Source organism: Mesoplodon densirostris, chromosome 3 (genome assembly GCF_025265405.1).
Source record: "Mesoplodon densirostris isolate mMesDen1 chromosome 3, mMesDen1 primary haplotype, whole genome shotgun sequence".
NCBI lineage: Eukaryota > Metazoa > Chordata > Mammalia > Artiodactyla > Ziphiidae > Mesoplodon > Mesoplodon densirostris.
The window spans coordinates 129,265,554-129,284,661 of record NC_082663.1 but is presented as its reverse complement, the minus strand read 5'-3'; the positions used below and the strand labels follow the sequence as shown (position 1 = coordinate 129,284,661).

General features: G+C 54.3%; 1 protein-coding gene across 1 annotated transcript in view; it reads left to right on the top strand.

Moving 5' to 3' along the window:
* Positions 1-19,108, top strand: part of CAMK2A (calcium/calmodulin dependent protein kinase II alpha) — a 62,513-nt gene that overhangs the window by 33,700 nt on the left and 9,705 nt on the right. The window contains exons 7-15 of the mRNA XM_060092056.1: positions 1,439-1,541; positions 2,845-2,928; positions 3,078-3,172; positions 4,255-4,377; positions 4,958-5,041; positions 6,603-6,645; positions 9,155-9,195; positions 13,879-13,911; positions 14,876-14,924. Coding sequence (XP_059948039.1) covers positions 1,439-1,541; positions 2,845-2,928; positions 3,078-3,172; positions 4,255-4,377; positions 4,958-5,041; positions 6,603-6,645; positions 9,155-9,195; positions 13,879-13,911; positions 14,876-14,924 — 655 coding nt within the window. The remainder of the gene's footprint in view (positions 1-1,438; positions 1,542-2,844; positions 2,929-3,077; positions 3,173-4,254; positions 4,378-4,957; positions 5,042-6,602; positions 6,646-9,154; positions 9,196-13,878; positions 13,912-14,875; positions 14,925-19,108) is intronic.

Sequence of the window (19,108 nt, the reverse complement as noted above, 5' to 3'; positions counted from 1 at the left end):
TTGCATCCTGCCTAGTTTGGGGCAGTGAAAGGTCAGGTGTGGTACTCCTTGGAAGTCCCAGTAGGGAAGGGGGTCAGAAGAAATTAGTTGTCTCCAGGGACTCAGAGCCCCTGCTCTTCCTCCCCAAACAAAAAATATGAGTACTGATACTCATCAAGCATTTGTAGTCCACTGCGAAGTGCTTTACAGGGATTATTGTAATTAATCCATATGCCACCCCACGAAGTAAGCATTATCCCCACTTTTTGGAGAGGAGACTAAAGCTCAGAGAGGTGAAAGAATTTGCCTAAGTTCCACAGCACTGGGAACAGAAGCTAGGGCTTTCTAACCGAAAAGTTCCCACTTTTAATACGCCTCTGCCCTGAAGAGGGGGATTTCCTGTCTTCCAGACCCAGCAGAAGATGACAGCCTTCATGCCCCACAGGCCAGGTGGCACATAGGAGGCCCCACGTCTCTCAGCCTAGAGTGGTTCAGAGCACGGCTCTGGAGCCAGACTGTGCCTCGATCTGGTTCTATCAGTTACTAGCTGTGTGATCTCAGTCAAGTCACTTAACCTCTCTGAACCTCAGTTTCCTCATCTTTATACATGTGACAAATACTTAAGTGCCTGCTATGTGCCGCCCACTGTTTTAGGTGCTGGTGAGACATTGGTGGACAGAACACATAAGAAACTCATATTGTACAGAGGTGACGGATAATGAACAAGCACATAGACAGATGGGAAAACACATTAGAAATTGTGATGAGATCTATGAAGGTAACAAGGAGCTAAGACAGAAGATACCTGGGGACTCCTCCTTTAGATAGAGTAGTCCTGGAGGGCTTCTTGGAGGGGGTGACATGAAGGTGAGAGCTGGTTGATGAGAAGGAGCCAAACCTGTGACGCATGGAGGGAGAGCAAATCAGGCAGGGGGAGCAGGAAGTGCAAAGACCCTGAGGTGGGAGCAAGCGTGACTGTTTCAGGGGATGTAAGAAGGCCACTGTGGATAATGGAGATAATAATGGTTACCCCAAAGGGTTGATGAGATAATAAATGGAATGATGTATGCAAAACCCTGAGCCCAGGGGCTGGCACGTAGTGGAAGCACAATAAATGTTGCTTCTTTTTCCTTATTGTGGTGATGGCTGTTTCCCCACTGCCCCACCCCCACCTCAGCCCCAGAACCAAACCCTGAGGGAAGGGGAAGGAGGGGTTGGCAGGTTGAAGAAGGGTTTTCCTATTGCAGAAGGTGGAGGGCTACTTTGGGGTAGTCCCGTCTCTGGGAGGCTCAGGGTTCTGTGTTCGGGGCTGGGGGTGGGGGGTGGGGGGGGTGTGCCTCTGGGTTGCTCAGCTGCTGCTCCTGTACGCCCAGAGCTCCAGAGATGAGGTTCTGAATCTGCTCACCGTCCTCTGGCTTTTTCCTCTCCCCCTTTCCCTCTTTTCTCTGGCCCTGGGAAGCCGGAGAATCTGTTGCTGGCCTCCAAGCTCAAGGGTGCCGCAGTGAAGCTGGCGGACTTTGGCCTGGCCATAGAGGTGGAGGGGGAACAGCAGGCATGGTTTGGTGAGTAGGGGCAGGGGGTGTCAGGGGTATTGGGGGCCAGCCTTGAGTTGACACGTCAGCCTCTAGGAACCCTCTGCCCGAGCAGAGGAGGTGGCTATTACCCCATCTGGGGCTCAGGGAGCAGAGCCCCCCATCCCTGCAGCTTCTGAGTCAGTGGGGGTCACCCACCCTAGCTCCCTGGGGGCCTGGTGCAGGGACATGGTTGTCATTAAAACAGTATGTGACTTCACACGCACATCCGGCACTGTCGGCTAGAGGCTTCCATGAGCTCCCCTAACAGCCTGGGTGCTAGATTATTATCCTGATTTTACAGATGAGGAACAGAGGCTAAGAAACTGAGAAAAGGCCAAGGGAGATGAAAAGGGGTAGGGCCAGGATTTAAGCTCAGATGGTCCAATGTGCTCGGAGATTTTAGCATAATTGAGTCTTTTCAGCTATCTGGGGTTACTTTTTAGTGGGCAATGTTGATCAGTGGTTAAGAGCCAGAGCTCTGGGTTCAAATCCTGACTCTGCTACTTACAGGGTATATGATTTTGGGTGAGTCATTTCACTTCCCTGAGCCTTTGTTTCTTTATCTATAAAATGGGGATAATAATAGTACGTTCCTTGGGGTGGTGTGAGGATTAAATGAGATCAGGCAGAGAAAGTTCTCAGCCCTGCTTAGCACACACACATTAAATAGGAACTATTCTCACAATTACTCGTTAAAACATTTTGGGTGTCCGTTATTTCAACAAATCCTCCCAACAGTGCTGGGAGGTGTTTAGGATAGGAATCCCTAATCCGTTATTCACGGATGAGGAAACTGAGGCCCGGAAGGAAAAGAGACCTACCTAAGTGACTTAGGGCAAAGCCAGAGTTAGGGACAGGCCTTCTGCCATCCCAGGACCAGCTCCTGGAAGGGGTGGGGAGTGGGTGAGGGTTCAGCTCAGCCTGGAACTGACGGGCAAGGACATTTCACCTCTAGAGCCACCAGCGATTGATTGCTAGTGGTTGCCAGGAGGGTTGTGCTAGAAGTTTGTGACTCTGAGGCAGAATCCTGGGATGGATCAATGACTCTGCCATGAGGCTCTCGGTGCTGGGGGGCGTGGTGACAGGTATACTCTGTCCTCGTCCATCTTGGTCTAGAGGCGTTGGTATCTTACCAGGCCAGGGCTTCCAGCCTTTGGCTGGCTCTGGGGGCAGGGGCCGTTTTCCCCATCTCCAGGGCAACCTCATCCCTCTTCCAGCAGGATCTTGTTCCGGGTTACTTACTTGCCAACCTCTCTGTGTGTGTCTGCCTGTCTGTGTGTCTGGGGAGCAGGGTTCGCAGGGACACCCGGATACCTCTCCCCAGAAGTGCTGCGGAAGGACCCATACGGGAAGCCTGTGGATCTGTGGGCCTGTGGTGAGTCCATCCAAAGGCCCCTTAGTCCTCCTGGCTGCCTGACCCTCTGGTGCCCTCTCTGTCCTTTCCCATTGTTCTCCTCCCTCACCGCCCCCCGACCCCATCACTACTCCTCATGAGGCTGAAGGTTCTACTGGTTCTCTCCTCAGGGGTCATCCTGTACATCCTGCTGGTTGGGTATCCCCCATTCTGGGATGAGGACCAGCACCGCCTGTACCAGCAGATCAAAGCTGGTGCCTATGATGTGAGTGTTGCTCCTCTCTCCAGCCTCCCTGTCATCCCCTGGGCCCCATCCAGTGAGAGCCAAGGCCCAGTGAGGCCAGAGACCCGAGGATGACCCTGTCCCACCCTCCCAGCCCATTTAGGCCTCCTGCCACTCTCTAGCTACGGGTTGGGGATGGGGTGAACAGCAGGTGGAGCCTGAGGGTGACTGGGGCCAGGCCATGAGCTGGCAGTGCCTAATGACTTGGGCATCTAAGGGATGGGATTTAGTCCATGGGGCCCCAGAGGGCAGAAGCAGCACCAACGTGGTGTGAGAGGTCAGGGGGCAGGCCCCAGGAGCCAGGTTCTCTCTCTATGTATAGAGAGAGAGATAGATACATACATACATGTGTACATACGTACATATATAGATACATGTACCCACACATACACACATATATATATTGTATATACAAATAATAATAATAACTAACACATATAGCAGTCTTCTAAATGCTTTCTATATATTACTACAGTTAATCCTCACACCAGTCATGACATAGATACTATTGTTACCCCCATTTTACGGATAGGGAAGCTGAGGCACAGAGAGGTTAAATAAATGCCCAGAACACTTAGCTAAGAAACGATAGAGCTGGGATTTAAACCCAGGCGGTCTGGCTCTAGTGTCCATGCTTCTAACAACCAAGCTGTACTGCTGTTCTGCATGGCTGATGTCTATTGAGCTATATGCTACGTGTTCTATCTCATATTTAATCCTCACAACGTCTCTCGGGGTCACATGACTTGCCCAAGCTCACACAGCCCAGGAGGCAGAGCCAGGACTGGAACCCAAACTTCTGATTTTGAAGTCTGGGCTCTAACCACTGTCGGGCTGCTTTGCAGATAAGGCACAGCTTCAGAAGAGCAGAGGGAGGCCTTCTTTCCCTGGCCATTGTTCTGATTTGTCCTGGGGTCAGGGGACCCTGCGCCATTTCCTGGTTGTGGACGCCCGAGTAGAAGGACACTAGGACCCCTGCCTGCTCCCCTGCCAGTCAGGGGCTGGGGGATCGCAGGGGTGGCCTGGGGTAGGCTGGGCAAACTTGGCCCCTCTGCCCCTTCCAGTTCCCGTCACCAGAATGGGACACCGTCACCCCGGAAGCCAAGGATCTGATCAATAAGATGCTGACCATCAACCCATCCAAACGCATCACGGCCGCCGAGGCCCTCAAGCACCCCTGGATCTCGGTGAGCCTTCCTCAGCAAGGCCCCTCCTGGGAGCCCCTCCAGACCTCAGGAATAAGGCCCCTACGGAGGCCTGGCCCTTGAACCTGGGCCTGAGGGCCCAGCATGGGGCCGACGGAGCTTAATCCAAGAGACACTGACCCCACTGTTGTTCTCAGGGGGAGAGTGGCAAGTGGGGGCTATTCTGGGTTGGCTCAATGACTGGGGGTGCTACTGGCTTTGAATGTCCATTGCCAGGATTTTTTTTTTTTTCTTTTTTGCGGTACGCGGGCCTCTCACTGTTGTGGCCTCTCCCGTTGCGGAGCACAGGCTCCGGACGCACAGGTTCAGCGGCCGTGGCTCACGGGCCCAGCCGCTCTGTGGCATGTGGGATCCTCCCGGACCGGGGCATGAACCCGTGTCCCCTGCACTGGCAGGCGGACCCTCAACCACTGCGCCACCAGGGAAGCCCTGCCAGGATGTTTATACCATCCCCTGGAACAAAAAATCATTCCCCCGAGATGACAACCACAGCCATAGGATACTCTGGAGGGGGAGGGAGGGCTTGCCTTCCGCTCACAGACCTCTCCCCCACTCCCTTCAGCACCGGTCCACCGTGGCCTCCTGCATGCACAGACAGGAGACCGTGGACTGCCTGAAGAAGTTCAACGCCAGGAGAAAACTGAAGGTAACAGTAGGCCCTCACCCTCCGTGCCCCCCGGCTGTGGGAGTAGCTTGGCCTGGGTCTCCACAGTGGCCAAGAGACCTGCTCACTAGTTCTTTCCTCTGTTGAGTCAACAAGTGTTACTGAACGCCGGCTGCCTGGGCTGGGCAGTGAGCAGCGGTGAGGACAGACGAGTGATGGAGACGTTATATGGGGCAGTGGTGAGTGCTGTGACCACATGCCCTGAGGCTGTGGGAGTGCATAGCAGGGCCATGGAGCAGGTCTGGATGGACCAGGGAAGGATCCCAGAAGCCTTCCTGGGCAAGTGTCATTTGAGCTGAGATCCCGAAGGATAAGCAGGTATTAACAGTATAGAGACAGATTGGGCAGATGTTCCAGACACAGAGAAAAGCCTGTGCAGAAGTCTGGAGGCGTGAGCATGACCCCTTAGGGGGACTGCAAGTGTTTCGGCGTGGCTGGGAGAGGTTTCCGGGGGTGACATGTGACTGGGCAGGAGACCATGGTGGGGGTGAGAGACCCCAGCTGCCAAGCACTGGAGAGGAATGGCCGAGGGACTAGACAGGGGTTGTGGTTCCAAGGAAGCCACAGTGTGACCCAGGTGGGCCCTAAGCTGCCAGCCTCTCAGCAGGTCTGTGTGTTCTCAGGGCCGTGACATCTCCTGGCCTAGCCCTTGCCAGGGACCCCGTGAGCAGGTAGGAAGAGCAACCAAGGGGTCCCCAGCTGGTCGGAACAGAAAAGCCATCCACATGCTGAGTGACAGATGCTGAGGCCCTGGCTTCTTCGGAATCTCCTCACCAACTGCTCCCAGGCCTGGAATGGTGGCTCAGGACAGGGACATGGGCCAACGGGGTGCTGGCCAGCATGATGCCAGGAGAATGGCATCTCACCCCCAGCCCCGCAGTGGGCGCTGTCACAGGAGAAGTCTCAAAATGTCAGATTCAGGGAGTCTTAAAATCATGGACTGTCAGACCCAGAGAGTGTTCAAATCAGACAGCAATTAGAACCAGGAGGGCCGTTAGTCCCCAGCCCCTCCATTGACAGAGGAGGGCTTTTCCGCATTAACCCAGGGTTCCGAACCCAGGAGCCACAGAGGGCGAGCTAGTACTGGAATGAGGAGCTGAGTGCCCTAGGCAGAGGGTGGAGACGGGGTCGGGGGGGGGGGTGACCAAGGGGTGCAGAGTCTACTGTCCTTGCCCCGTCAGGAAACTTCCTTGGCCTTTAGGAGCCCCACTGACAGGTGTCCCGGAGCACAGCCACCAGCTCTGGCCAGGCCGGTGGAATCTATTAATATCTGCTCCTAGGATGGCCGTGTACCCAGAGCGATGCCAGCTAAGGCCTAGCTCACCCCTGCCTCACCCTTCTCCAAGGGAGTTGTGGATGGTCTCGGGTCTGTGGGGTGAGAGAAATGGAGGAATGGAGGGCAAGGGTCAGAAGGCTTTGGCTTTGTATCTGAATGGAGCACCTGCCTCTCCTTCCCCACTCCCCTCCCATTTCTCTGTCTCTCCTCTCCCCACTCACCTCTGGCCTCCTCTCCCCCCAAACCTCCTCCTCTTATCTGTTGCAGGGAGCCATCCTCACTACTATGCTGGCCACCAGGAACTTCTCTGGTAGGTGGTAGGACCTCAGATTTCCAAATACATCCTGCAGGAGGTAGGGACATTCCCGTATGGGGTATCTGGTGCCCTCAGGCCAGAGGGCCTGGGGAGAGGGGGGCTGTAGGGGACCCCATGACTGGGGACTTAGCTCACCTGATGCAAGCCTGCAGAAGTAAAGGTCAAAGGTCATCAAGCCAGGGGCCCACCAGGAAGGGTTAGAGGTTAAGTCTGGCTCCCCCACCTCACAGCAGTGCTGGGGTTCTCAGACTGGGCCGGCCAGAGGGGAGGGCCTCACAGATGTCAGGGTACAGGTCCAGGAGGGACTGACTCAGGCCCAGGGAGTAGCAGTATTCCTGTTCCCCACAGTTATGAAGCAGTGCCCATGCTTTCACTCACGTGGTCTTTGTGACAAGGTGATTGCCATCCCTGTTTTCTGAGTGAGGAAACAGAGGGTCAGGGAGGTAAACTCTGACTTGCCCCAGGTCACACTGTTAGAGGGAGGCTTTCAGTGCAGTTGTGACCAGACCCAGAGCAAGTGCCTTACCAGGCTGGGTCACCAAGGAGTCCAGGGTAGGAAGCTTTGGCCTTGGCCTGGGCTGGTTCAGGCGGGAAATGCCCAGTGACCTGTGGCATGTGGCCCCAAAGAGAGAAGGGGAGGGGATTAGCATCAGGGCTTAGCAAGAAGCTCCCCTTGGCATGTTAGAGAGTGCCGTGGCCAGCGTCCGCCAGAGGCTTCTCTCTGGGGAGCCCGGGGCGGCGGATGGGGCAGGTGAGCAGATACAACAAGGCTCACCCGAGGGGCCCTCTGGTTGGGGCAGCTAGAGCTGCTGTGGCACGTGGCTGGCTCCACTGCAAGGGGTCGGCTCTGGGAAGCTACAGCCCTGGCTTTGCTGAGAGGGTCCACCTGCACATTTAACCAGCTGGGAGAATGAGACCCAGGGCTGGGAAGACCCTGCAACTTCAGATTTGGGCTTTCCCTACCACACCGGACTGCCTTCCCACTCTCTCCCCAGGCAAGGATCCTGCAGTTCCTTAAACTGAAAGATGAGCCACCCAGGCAGTCAGAGTCTTTTTTTAACAACTGAAGTGCCCCTAGGGCACCCTAGTCCAGAGCTCACAAAACAGAGCCCATGGGTTAGTCCCTCTCTCTCTCGATGTGCTTGGGGGCACCAGTGGTGTTTAAAATTTTTTTTCCGGCAAGAGTTTCCAGCACTTAAAAACCAGGAGATTTCATAGAAAATCCCAGATTTCTGACTTCTCTTGAAAATCAGAATATGTGGCTTCACGGGACCCGCAGTCCTGTAATAGTGGGCTGGAGCTGAGAGGGGCCTCCTTGGAGGCTTGAGGGGCAAGTCCTCTCCCTGCTGCTGTGCATCCTGGTCCAGCTCACAAAGCCCATGATGATGGCTGGCCATTCCTCTCGGCTTTGGGATCCAGAGGTACTCCCCCGGCCCCACCACTGCCTTGCTTTGCAAGAGGGAAATTTTGCAAGAGGGAAAAGTTGCATGAGAGCCTGAGAGGGGTCATAGGTGGAAATGTGAGGATGACTGGGGAGCTGGACCAGCCATAAGCCCCAACCCTCCAAGCCTCTGGGGCATCAATGTCCAGTACCACCCCTCCTCCCCAGCTCGCTCTCTCCAGGCCACCAGGAAAAGGACTTACAGTGGCTACCATTTACTGAGCATCTACTGCATACACGTCAAGTGCTGTGCTAAGCACTTTAGAGATACTGTCTGGTTTAACTTAAGGCCATTTGCTTGAGGTTTGAAGCAGCCAGATGTCAGGCTGCACAGGGCTGGGCGTTGATCCCATTTCCTGACTGATGCCCTCTCCAAGGGCTCTGACCAGGAGGTGAGAAGGAAGAGAATGGGAAATGAGAGGTGGGGCCTCCCTGAGAGCTGTTGCTCTGCTTTTCCCAGCCACCAAGGACACAGCCAGCCCCAGTGTGGGGCTCTGGAGTTTGAGGGTAGGGAGGCCTCTGCAGGGGATGGGTGCTCTGGCAGGGGTGGGCCCCAGAGCGGGGGCATCTGCTTCTTATCACCAGCAAAATGCAGCTTCGCAGCTGTCCAGAGTGGGTAGGCAGGGCTGACACATGACCTCTGCAGCAGCATGGGGCTAAAATTAGAGCAGACTGGGGCGGGGAGGGAGCATCCAGCCCCAGGCTGGGCAGCCGGGCCTCCGGGTTGGCCACCACTAGCACGGGTGGTGACTAGGATCTGGAGGGAATCCCCAGACTGAAACAGCAATCCCACGGTCCTGGGACACATTGGGCACCCCCCTCAACCCATGGAGCCAGAGGGTCACACTTGAGAGTCCTGAGAACCCAGGCCCACTCCCACCCAGCGGGCCACCGGCAGACCCAGGGCCGCCCAGGAAGGAAGAGGAGCAAGGGGAGGAGGTCTCCCCACGTCGCTGCTCTGGCTCTGTGCCCTCTGCTGCCTGTGGATGTTGCTCTTCCTCGCCCTGTGGGCCCTGGTGCCCTGCCTGGTGTTGGTCACCCTCTACTTTTTCTCCTCTGCAGGCGGGAAGAGTGGAGGAAACAAGAAGAATGATGGTGTGAAGGTAAGTCCCGGCCAGCCCGGCAGGGTCTGCCTCTGACAGCGTTTCCGCCCACAGGGCCCAGCTTGCAGGGCTGGGACAAGAGCCAGGCCTTGCTGATGGTGTTCTGGGCAGACGTGCTCACCCCGTGCAGCCTGGCATCCCTAGACCCAGACCTGGGCTACGGTGCCCATCCTCCCACCGGGATTGGTGGGGGGCATGTGGGGGAGGGGAGGGTTGAAAGAGGGTGGGAGAGGCAGGTGGCCTGGGGTTGGGGTGGGCATGAGGGCCGGTCAAAGGAGATTTCTGCGGTTCTGCAGGACTGGTGAGTGAGTGGGTGCAAAGAAGGGACAGAGATGTCATGAGGGGTGACCTCCTCCTTCCCGAGTGTAGGCTGGCTGGAATGGGCCCCTGACCCAGTGCACGCCCCAGTCCAGCCTACAAAGCCTGCAGGGCATGGACAGCCAATCCTCTTGGCTTTGACACCCAGAGGTACCCATCCCCATCAAGGTCTGCCGGTTCAGTGCTAAGAATCCCCTCCTCTCCCCGACCCAGGCCTGCCCTGTCCCCACCCCTGATGCCCGAGCTGCTTTCCTCCACACCCCACTGACCCCTCCCTCCCTCCTCTCTCTTCTCCCTCTGCTCTCTGGGGCCTTGTCCCCTACTTTCTGCCTGGTCCCCTACTCTCTGCAGCTCCCTCCTCCCCTGCCACTGGCTCGCCTTGTGGATTCTCCTCTCTCGAGACCCTGCCTTTTTCTGGGCTCAGAGCCCTGCCTGGCCAGGGCCCCAGGGCTGGGCTGTGCCCAGGACACTGGAAGGTGTGGGATGCTTTCCAAACACAGCCACCCAGGTGGGCTGGTGTCTTCATGGCTTGGTTTGTAGTGGCATTTAGGGTCTTAGGCCTCTGGCTTTGGTCTGCCGGGGGTGGCATGGGAGGGGATCTGGGCTGTCTGCCTGAGGCCAGGATATGGCCCTCCTCTCTGCTCTTGGCCCTCTGGGGGCTTGAGTTTCCCCATAGGTACAGTGGGAGGGGGGAGGGCTGTGAACTCCATGATTTCCAACATTTCAACTTTAAAAACAAACAAGAAAAAATCATTTTCCCTTCTCATCTTGGGTGCTTGAGGTATATGTAATTATTTGGTTATCAGTCAAAGCCAGTGGTTTTCAAATGGAATTCCTTGGAGCCCAAAGGTTCTGGGGAGGTACCTCTGGCAGCAGATGGGGAGGGATTGGAAGGGGGAGGCCAAGCAGAGAGGATTTGGGGCTTCTCACACCCGCTTCAGCCAGAACAACTCCGTGGACCAGCCATCGCAGTGGCTGAGAGCCTGGGTGAGCTTATAGCCCATTATCTGCATCTCCTTAGCCTGTGTTTCCTCATTCAAGCAATAGGTGAGCAGGGTTTCCCACCTCCCAGGGCTGTTTGTGAGGATGAACTAAGATACTGTGTATTGAGGACTTAGCACAGTGCTGGCGTGCGATACATGCTCATGAGATGCTAGTCAGTAGTATTATCTTTTCTGCTTTACGTGTTGGACTTTCGGGTAAGATTTCTCTTGAAGTTTGCTCAAGAAAATACTTGGAAAACACAGATCTAAAGCCAGCCCAATTTATACAGTTAACACACATGCATCCCAAATGCTGTAATGGAATCCAGAATTGAGTTTTGGCTTACCTGCTGTTTTGGGTTACCCATGAGTCACCCCCCTCCCCATTTGAAAGGATGATGGAGGGATGTGCAACTTGCGGGGGAGGGGGGCAGGCTTGGAGCAGCTGGGGCTCAATCTGGCCCTAGTGTGTAGACACTGGGGGTACTGGGTCCCCTGGGGAAAATCATATTTGGAGGATATGGGGCAGAGGCCACAGGCGCTAGTGGGCTGGGGCCCAGGTAGGTGGAGGAAGAAGGGCTGCGGGAGGTCTGCCGTCATCTGCTTGGCGCTCGGGTGTAGCCCTGGCAAAGTCCTGGTCAGGGCCTCCCTCAGGCTGGGTCGTGGGATGAAGCTCTTGTCTGGCTCCTCTCTGGGCAAGGCCAGGAGGCAGAGGCTGTCTGAGGGCAAGGGCATCTCGTAGCGTGGCAGGGCTCTGGCTGGTCACTGCAGGGCCTTCCAGTGGGCACAGTGAAGAAAGTGCTGCTGCTTCCTGTAGGGCAGGACAGACCCTGAGTGACTTCTCAGGGTGGCCTGGGTGTGGAGGAAGAGACACTCAAAGGCTATTCCTGGCCCGACCCTTTCTCTGCAGCTCAGCCTCCTCCCCTTCCTTGGGTTGGAGGAGCGGGGACATCCAGCCGGAAGACGGGAGTAACCCAGGGGGATTTGCCCAGGATTTGGGGAGCCCGGCCTGCAAGAGGAGGGAGGTCCATTCATGTTTTTACTATGCCTGAAACTGGACCTCAAGTCAAGAAGCCAGGGGTTTGAGCCTGGGCCCCCACTGTTCCCTCCCTTGGGGACCTGGGCCATCATCTGTGCAAGATAAGAGCTGTTTTCAGGGAGGCTGGTGAGAGGCTCCCACCGGGGTGGGCCTGGTGGAGTCGCATCCTGATGCTCTTATAGCCAACATGTGCTCGGCCAAAGCAGGAACTACAACTTGGTCCCTAGAGACAAACCACTGATTCCACCTGGGGCTTAATTGAAGAAGCAGTGATCGGTTCCAACGCTGGAGGAAAAACTGGCGGGTTGGAGTTCAAGATATGATACAATACCGTACTTTATGGGCTTTTAAGGGCTTTTCAAGGTTAACTTCGACCATCCTCTGTTTCTACCATCCTTGCCAACCTTAGAACCATGTCCTTCACGTGGTTCTAAGAGATGTGACTCTACTTTTGGTGACAGTTCACTTTTTAACTGAAACTAACATGCTGGTCGGTGTAGGGTTATTATTAGTATCATCATCATTTTGTGATTCAGGAAAATCGAGTCTTTCTATTACCAAGAAGCGATGCCCCCGGTCCCAGCCACTCCTAGGCCTCTACTCTCATGAAGAGGGGCTGACCGCTCCCACCCCTCAACCCCACTCACTGCCCCCTGTTGGTGTCCCATCCGTGCGTCATGACCCCTCTCCCCCATGTCCCATCCTGTCACTGTGCGTCCGAATTTGATGCAGTCTCTGCTATGTGTTGCCTCCTCGTGTCCCGCCTGGAACCTCCTGGCCCTCATGCTGCTCCTCAGGTTTCCGCTGACAGCCGAGCTGTGTGGGCCTGTCCCCTCCAACACACACTGTGCCTGGCCCGGCTCCGGCCAGGAGTGAGGCCAACACTAGGAGGACAGGGCAGGGAAGGAGGGGCTGGCTGCCGGCTGCTGCCTTGCAGGGGTCACACTGCCCGGGCCAGCTGAGGCAGAGGCAGGGGCTGTGAGCACTTACACTGGAAATGCCCGGTGAGCCACCTCCATGCAGAGGCCCTGGATGGAGAGGACAGGATCTAAGGCTCCTGGCGCTCAGAGGCTCCTGGATCTTGGAGTCAGAAAGCCCAGACTTAGACCTGAGGACCCTTGGAGAATATCCAGTGCCTCCCACTGGCAAAGGCCTACCCGGAGGTCATCTCAAGTCTCCCCTCTGCTCCCCAGAGCAGCAAAGGGAGAGGCTCCTGGCCTCCCAGATGTAAGTGCTTCCAGGATAAGCCTTTGAAGAGCCATCAGGCTGTGGGTACCTGGAGACCTGGACAGAGGAGAGGGCCTGCACTGGGGGTTCCAGCCTCTTCTTTGCTAGTAGCTAGCTGAGCGACCTTGGGTGGATCGCTGCCCGTCTCTGGACCCCAGGTTCTTGTCTGCTCAATGCAAGTGTCAGTCTTGGCCTGTAACCTTCTATTTGTGTGAGTCTTTAAGGCTCCAGGCTTAGAGCTGAAAGAAGGAGAAGATAGTCTACATGCTCCTCTCTCCTTCCCTTGGTTCCACAGTTGATTATACAGGGGAAATGACAAATCCCCCCAAAGCTAGAATAGGCTGAATGGCAGGGCCCAAAGCCTCGAATTCTGGGCTCCGCTGTGTGTCTGCCTTTGCCTCAGTTTCTCTATCAGCATAAAGGAGCCGAATAGGCCAGTCACTGGGAAGCTGTGGGCACAAGCAGGACTTCTGAGGCCACTTAGAGGAGTGGTTCCCACACCTGTCTCTGCTTTGGAATCACCTGGGGATATTGTTTAAAATAAAGATGCCCAGGCCCCAGCCCAGACCTAGTTATCAAACTCCTTAGAGGGGGCCTGGTTATGTGTATTTTGGACAAGTTTCCTGAGCGGCTATGACACTCAACCGAACTAGGAGCGGGGTCTTTTCAGCAGAGACACAGGAGGAGTCTAGGAGGAGACATCGGGCCTCATCTCCAGACCCGAGCGCCTTTTTGTCCTTCAAGAGCCTTGGATTCTGGAGGCCTTAGGCACCTGGTATCTGAGACCCAGGATTTGCTTCCTCCATCTGAACTTAGCATAGGGGGAGCCCTGATCCAAGAGAGGCTTAGCCCGCAGCTTGGTGGTTGGATTGTTGAGACCCAGGCAGCTGTGCACGAGGCCCCAGAACTCTGGGCTGAGAGAGGCCTGGCCCTGCCGGGTCAGCTGCTGCTGGTGGCCCTGACTCCTTGTCCGGATGCCATTGCCGGCAAGGGACCACAGAGGATGACCCCGAGGCCCATCCTCCTTCCACCCCTCCCCTGTCGTTCGTTCCTCTGCTCCCTGCCGTTTTCACGCTGTGTCTTTTCCTGTCCCATCTCTTCTCCTTGTTTTTCCAGAAAAGAAAGTCCAGTTCCAGCGTTCAGTTAATGGTGAGTGTCTGCCGTCTCCCAAACGCCGGTAAATCCTGGGCCTCGAACCCTCGCTCCTGCCTCGCTCCTGCGGGCTACACTGGGAACCCGGGCGGGGAGAGGGTGCTCAGGGTGTGCTTGGTACGTGTGCCTCGTGTGACAATATGTGCGTTGTGTGTGCGTGTCGTTGGCGTGTTTCTGTTGACACCTCCAACTCCATGACCCAGGCCAGCAGCCTGACGGTAGACCTGAGAACTCCCTCGGATGCGAAGGTTGATTTGAACCCCATCCCAAATCCAGCCCATGGCTTCTCGCTTCGCCTTGCCCTCTGCTCTGGAACTCAGCTCAGGACTTGGTTTGTGCCATTTGTGGCCACTGGGGGGCTTGGTTTGGCCGAAGTAGCGGGCGCCGTAGAGGCCCTTCTTGAGCTTCTGTGAGGCTACCCAGGGCCTGCCGGTGGCAGAGGAGCCACCAGCCCCTGCCACCGTCTAGGGGTTCCTGCGGTGGCGTGGTGGCCCACGTCCCTCTTCTTCTGATTCCATTGCTGTCTCCCTCAGTTGTGTGGTTTTTCTCCCCCTGAAAAGCCCAGCCTCTGTCACATTGGGCCTCCCCCCGTCTCTCTCTTCCTCTCCTGCCAGTGTGTGTACTCCTTCCCCATCCTGTGGCCACCATGTGCCTCTCTGCCCTCCACACCCCCTCTCTGCTCCCTCAAGCAGACAGGGCTCAGGACCCCCTTCCAGAAAGGCCAGGGCTCTCCATGCATCCACCCCTTCATTTACACCCCCGTCCCCACCACCAGCCACCAGCCACCTGCTTAGTCGGGCCCGTCCCCTCCTTAGGCTTGGAAGTCTGACAGGGTTTTCAGTGCAGCACCTGGATGGCAGAGCCGATGAGGCTTACGGCAACGGGGCCGCAGCATCAGGCAGACCACACCTCTTCCCGCTTGACAAGTGGGCCTCACCACCTCCTGTGTTCTCTTTGGCAGGAATCTTCAGAGAGCACCAACACCACCATAGAGGATGAAGACACCAAAGGTAGGAGGGGTCTTGCCTTCAGCATCTGGGCCCCCGGGCCTCCTGGCAGGCCCCCTTCGCTGACAGTCTCCGGCCTGAAGGGACCCCAAGGCCAGCTTCGTGTCCTGTTTCTCTACAAAGAGCCTCGCTTTGGCTCCTTATAGACTGGGTACACAGTGGGGTGCCATTTCCCTATGTGAGGTGCCTGGATGGACTTTTCTCACGGTAGCAGTTATGTGTTGACTTTAACATGTATTAGAAAAAAATTAATTTAACATCGTCAAGTCATAAATGTATCATAGTAGTATACATTTTCCTTTTGAAGTGTTTTTGGATTAAAAAAAAAAACCACAAGTTGATTTTAAAAACTTGAAGTAATTATATAGTAAGGGAAGGGAAAGCAAAAATGTATCAATAGGAAATTCAACAAACTGGAATATGGGAAACACTGCCTAAGACTGACCCAGAATGCAGGGGCTACTGTAGCCAGTGGCTAATAGTCTTCACAAGCCCTCAGATGAAAGGGGGAGAAAGACGCCAGATAACGGTGATCTGATAGTAAGAGAGGAAATAATAGGATGGTAATAGGAATACTGGCCGCCTTTTATGGGGTACTTACTGTGTGCTAGACCTGGTTCAAGTGCCTGATGTTCACCTGAGCTTTGCCACAAGCTAAGAAGTAGGTACTGTGATTAACCCCATTCGACAGCCCAGAAACTCAGGGGCTGAGTAAATTGGCCCAAGGTCCCAGAGCTCGTAAAGGGGACAGTTAGGATATGAACCCAGGCAGTGTGGCTCCAGGGCCTGGCTCAGCTGAGGAGGCCTTGGCATGTGGAAAGGTGCTTGGAGCTTGGCGGAGGGAGGAGGGAGCATTGGCTTCCGCCCAGGAGACACCAGATCCTTGGACGAGTCAGTGACATCCTGCCGTTCTGCCTGTACCCAGCCCTTCTTCTTCCCCCAGGACAGGGAGACCGGCGAGGGAGGGGGTTCTCACACTCAGGTGTGTGTCAGAGATGCCTGGGGAGTCTCTGAAATCTAGAAAAACAGCATCGACCTGGAGAGATCACAGCTGTGCCAGTTGAGATATTTTCAGGAGTTTAGATGATTTGCTTCTAAAAGGATATACAATGATGGGGAAAAGAGCATTTTATTATGTAATAAATATTTTTGTACAATTGCCGTTCGGGCTTATTTAAGGCAGTTTTGACACACTAAATGCCGTTGACTGCCTCCTGACTCTGCCACGATGTTTGGAAGACCAGCCCCACCTCATGTGTGTCCCTCTCCGGTCATTCCCAGCTGGGGCAAAGCAGGGGCAGGAGACGGTCACTCCATCACCATAGCCTGGTGCTAGAGCAAATCAAGCGTCTATGAAAGCACCAGGGACAACCTTCAAAATGCATTATCTCGAAGAATTCCCTTGGGATCAGGTCAGCATTCTAAGTCCCTCAAGTATGATTTTTAACCATATTCCTGGCCCTGCTCCAGTGGAATCTGATTCCATAGGTTTGTGGTGGGCCGAGATAGGTTGTTTCTGAGACATTCACCATATTTGAGGCTCATTGTAAGGTGCTGGGATTTTTGAGGAGACTTGTGGTGGCCTCATAATCCTGGTCTCAGTGCAGACAGGGTCTGTGGAGGCAAACTGGCTCTGTGATTCTTCATTGGAGTCCATCTGCTGGGTGACCTTAGACAACTTACTGAACCTCTCTGAGCCTCAGTTTCCTTAACAGTAAAGAGATGATAATAGTATCAAGCTCAGAGGATGGCTGTGCGGATGAAATGAGAGGCTGTGTCTAAAGTGCCTACACAGTGTCTGGCATATGGCCACTGTTTAATGAATCTTAATTTCTCTTCTTTCAAACTGGAGCTTATGATTGAATGACAGGAAGCCATATGACGTTTCCTTGGAGCGTCAGTTTTACTCAAAGATTATTTTAAGACAAATATTTATATGTTCAACAGACAGAGAAATGTTTGGAATAGAATGTAAAATTTGTGTGCTCTATTAATGTAAAATGTGACCCGTTAAAGACATTTTCCACCTGGGGTAACGGCTCTGGGTTACATCCGCGAGGCCTGACATTTACAATCATTATCCTCTGCTTTAGAGATATCAGGATGGGAACATTTGCGAAGTCTTGAATTTTAGTTCACTTATGCCCCTTTTAAAGAGGGGAGGATGGGACTTCCATGACGGTCTAGTAGTTAAGACTCTGCGCTTCCACTGCAGGGGGCATGGGTTTGATCCCTGGTTGGGGAACTAAGATCCCACATGCTGTGCAGCATGGCCAAAAAAAAAAAAAAATTTAATTTAAAAATAAAATAAAGAGGGGAGGCTGAGGCCTAGAGAAGAGAAAGGGCATGTCAATGTTATTAATGGTAAAACTGGGACCCCGTTCCCTGCCTCAGTTTCCACACATGTAAAAGGCCATGTCTGATGGAAGAGATGCTGGCCCAGCCAGGAGCTTCTCCCCCTGTTTGGCAGGAGAGAAGAACTCTGTGCCTCCCCCAGCTTCTCCAGGCCTCAGAGGAAGTTTCCAGAGAACCATTTTCTGGTGTTAATTTGTTAAGTCTTCTTACTAAGTGAGAATAGCAGCTGGTGGGGTGGATTCTGACCTAACATTAAAGTTAATTAGAAATGTCATCCTCCAGGGAACATTTTCCCCTCAGCAAAGAAAGGGACATTAATATTTCAGATCCCCTCAGGCTTAATACACAGGCCTCTCACCCTCTGAGCTGCACGGAGTTCTGCCAGACTTCCTCCCCACCGCCCTATCTCCTCCTGGTCAGCTCCTTGAAAATTCAATTTCCTCTCCAACCCAAAGAGCTGCCTTAGAATCTGGGCAGAGACATTCTGGGAAATAACAGTCAGGAATGCTGATCTCATCTCAGCCTCCTCATACTGTGTGACCTTGAGAGAGTGCCTTAACCTCTCTGGAGCTTCAGCTTTCCCATCTAGAGCGGAGCCCTCCTGGTTGTCTGGGTGAACACCTGGCAGATGAGAAATGCCAGAGGGTGCCACTGAGCAGCTGCTGGATGAATCTTTCGTATAGCAATAGGTCTGCCAAGGGCATGGGAGGGGCTCAGAACCAGAGTGAATTTCTCCAGATTTAAGGAGCACCAGACCCCCAGATCTTTGGTCCCAGAGAATGAAGCTAGGGAGAGTCCTGCCTGCTAGGCTTCAATTGTTGGCAAACTTGGTGTCCTGAGTGGCTGGAGGCACTGTCTCAGGCTGCATTAATAGAGGTGTAGTGTCCAGAATTGGGGAGGGGATAGAGTGCTACCCTAGACCTGATATTCTGCAATATTCAAGCCACATCAGGGATAGTGTGCTCACACTCAGAGAGGCAACTAAACAGCTTAAGTACCCTCGAAAATAGATGGCCAACTTGAGCCAGATCCTGCAAACCACATGTGGGAGGCCTTCAGCCCTGAGAAGAAAAGACTGGTGGGGGAAGGCACAGAGTCTGGAGAAGCAGGTACACACTGAAGGATCCCGGAAGGCAGACCAGAACTATAACTAGGGGCTTTTAGGGGGAGATTGCAACTTGAAAGAAGGAGGTGGATGCAAATGGCAAAAGCTGTCCAGCAGTGCGGTGGCCTACCCGGCAGGCTGCAAGCCCCAAAGTTCCAACCAAAACGGAACCATCATATATCAGGCTGCTGGGAAGTGTCCCTGCCCGGGCTAGAGGCTAGAGACTGTCCACAGGGAGAACTTCCAATTCAGAGCTTTTCAGTGCTGATAATCACAGCGCTTGCTTATGGAGTGCCAGGCACTTCTCTCAGTGCTTTACATAATGCATCATTATTTACATAAGTGAGTTGATATAAAGGGCTTGGAACAGTAGCTGGTTCTGAGTGAGGACCATATGTGTGTTAGTTATTTTTATTGATATATTCTTAACTCAATCCTCAGAACCACCCTATGAGGTAAGTACTATTAGCTCCATTATACATATGGGAAACTGAGGTAGGAGGAAGTATCTTGCCCAAGGGCACACAGTTACTAAGTAGCAGAGCCAGGATCCAAACGCAGGGGGTCTGGCTCCAGAATCCATGCCCTTGACCACTTGACTAGCCTCTCTGAGATGGTGGTGAGAAGCGGCCCACGGGAGACAGGGCATTAAACACGGGCTGGTGGAATGTCAAGTGGGAAGGGTTCTTAAAGCCGTGGATGGTTCTTAAAGCATGTGGATTCGCTC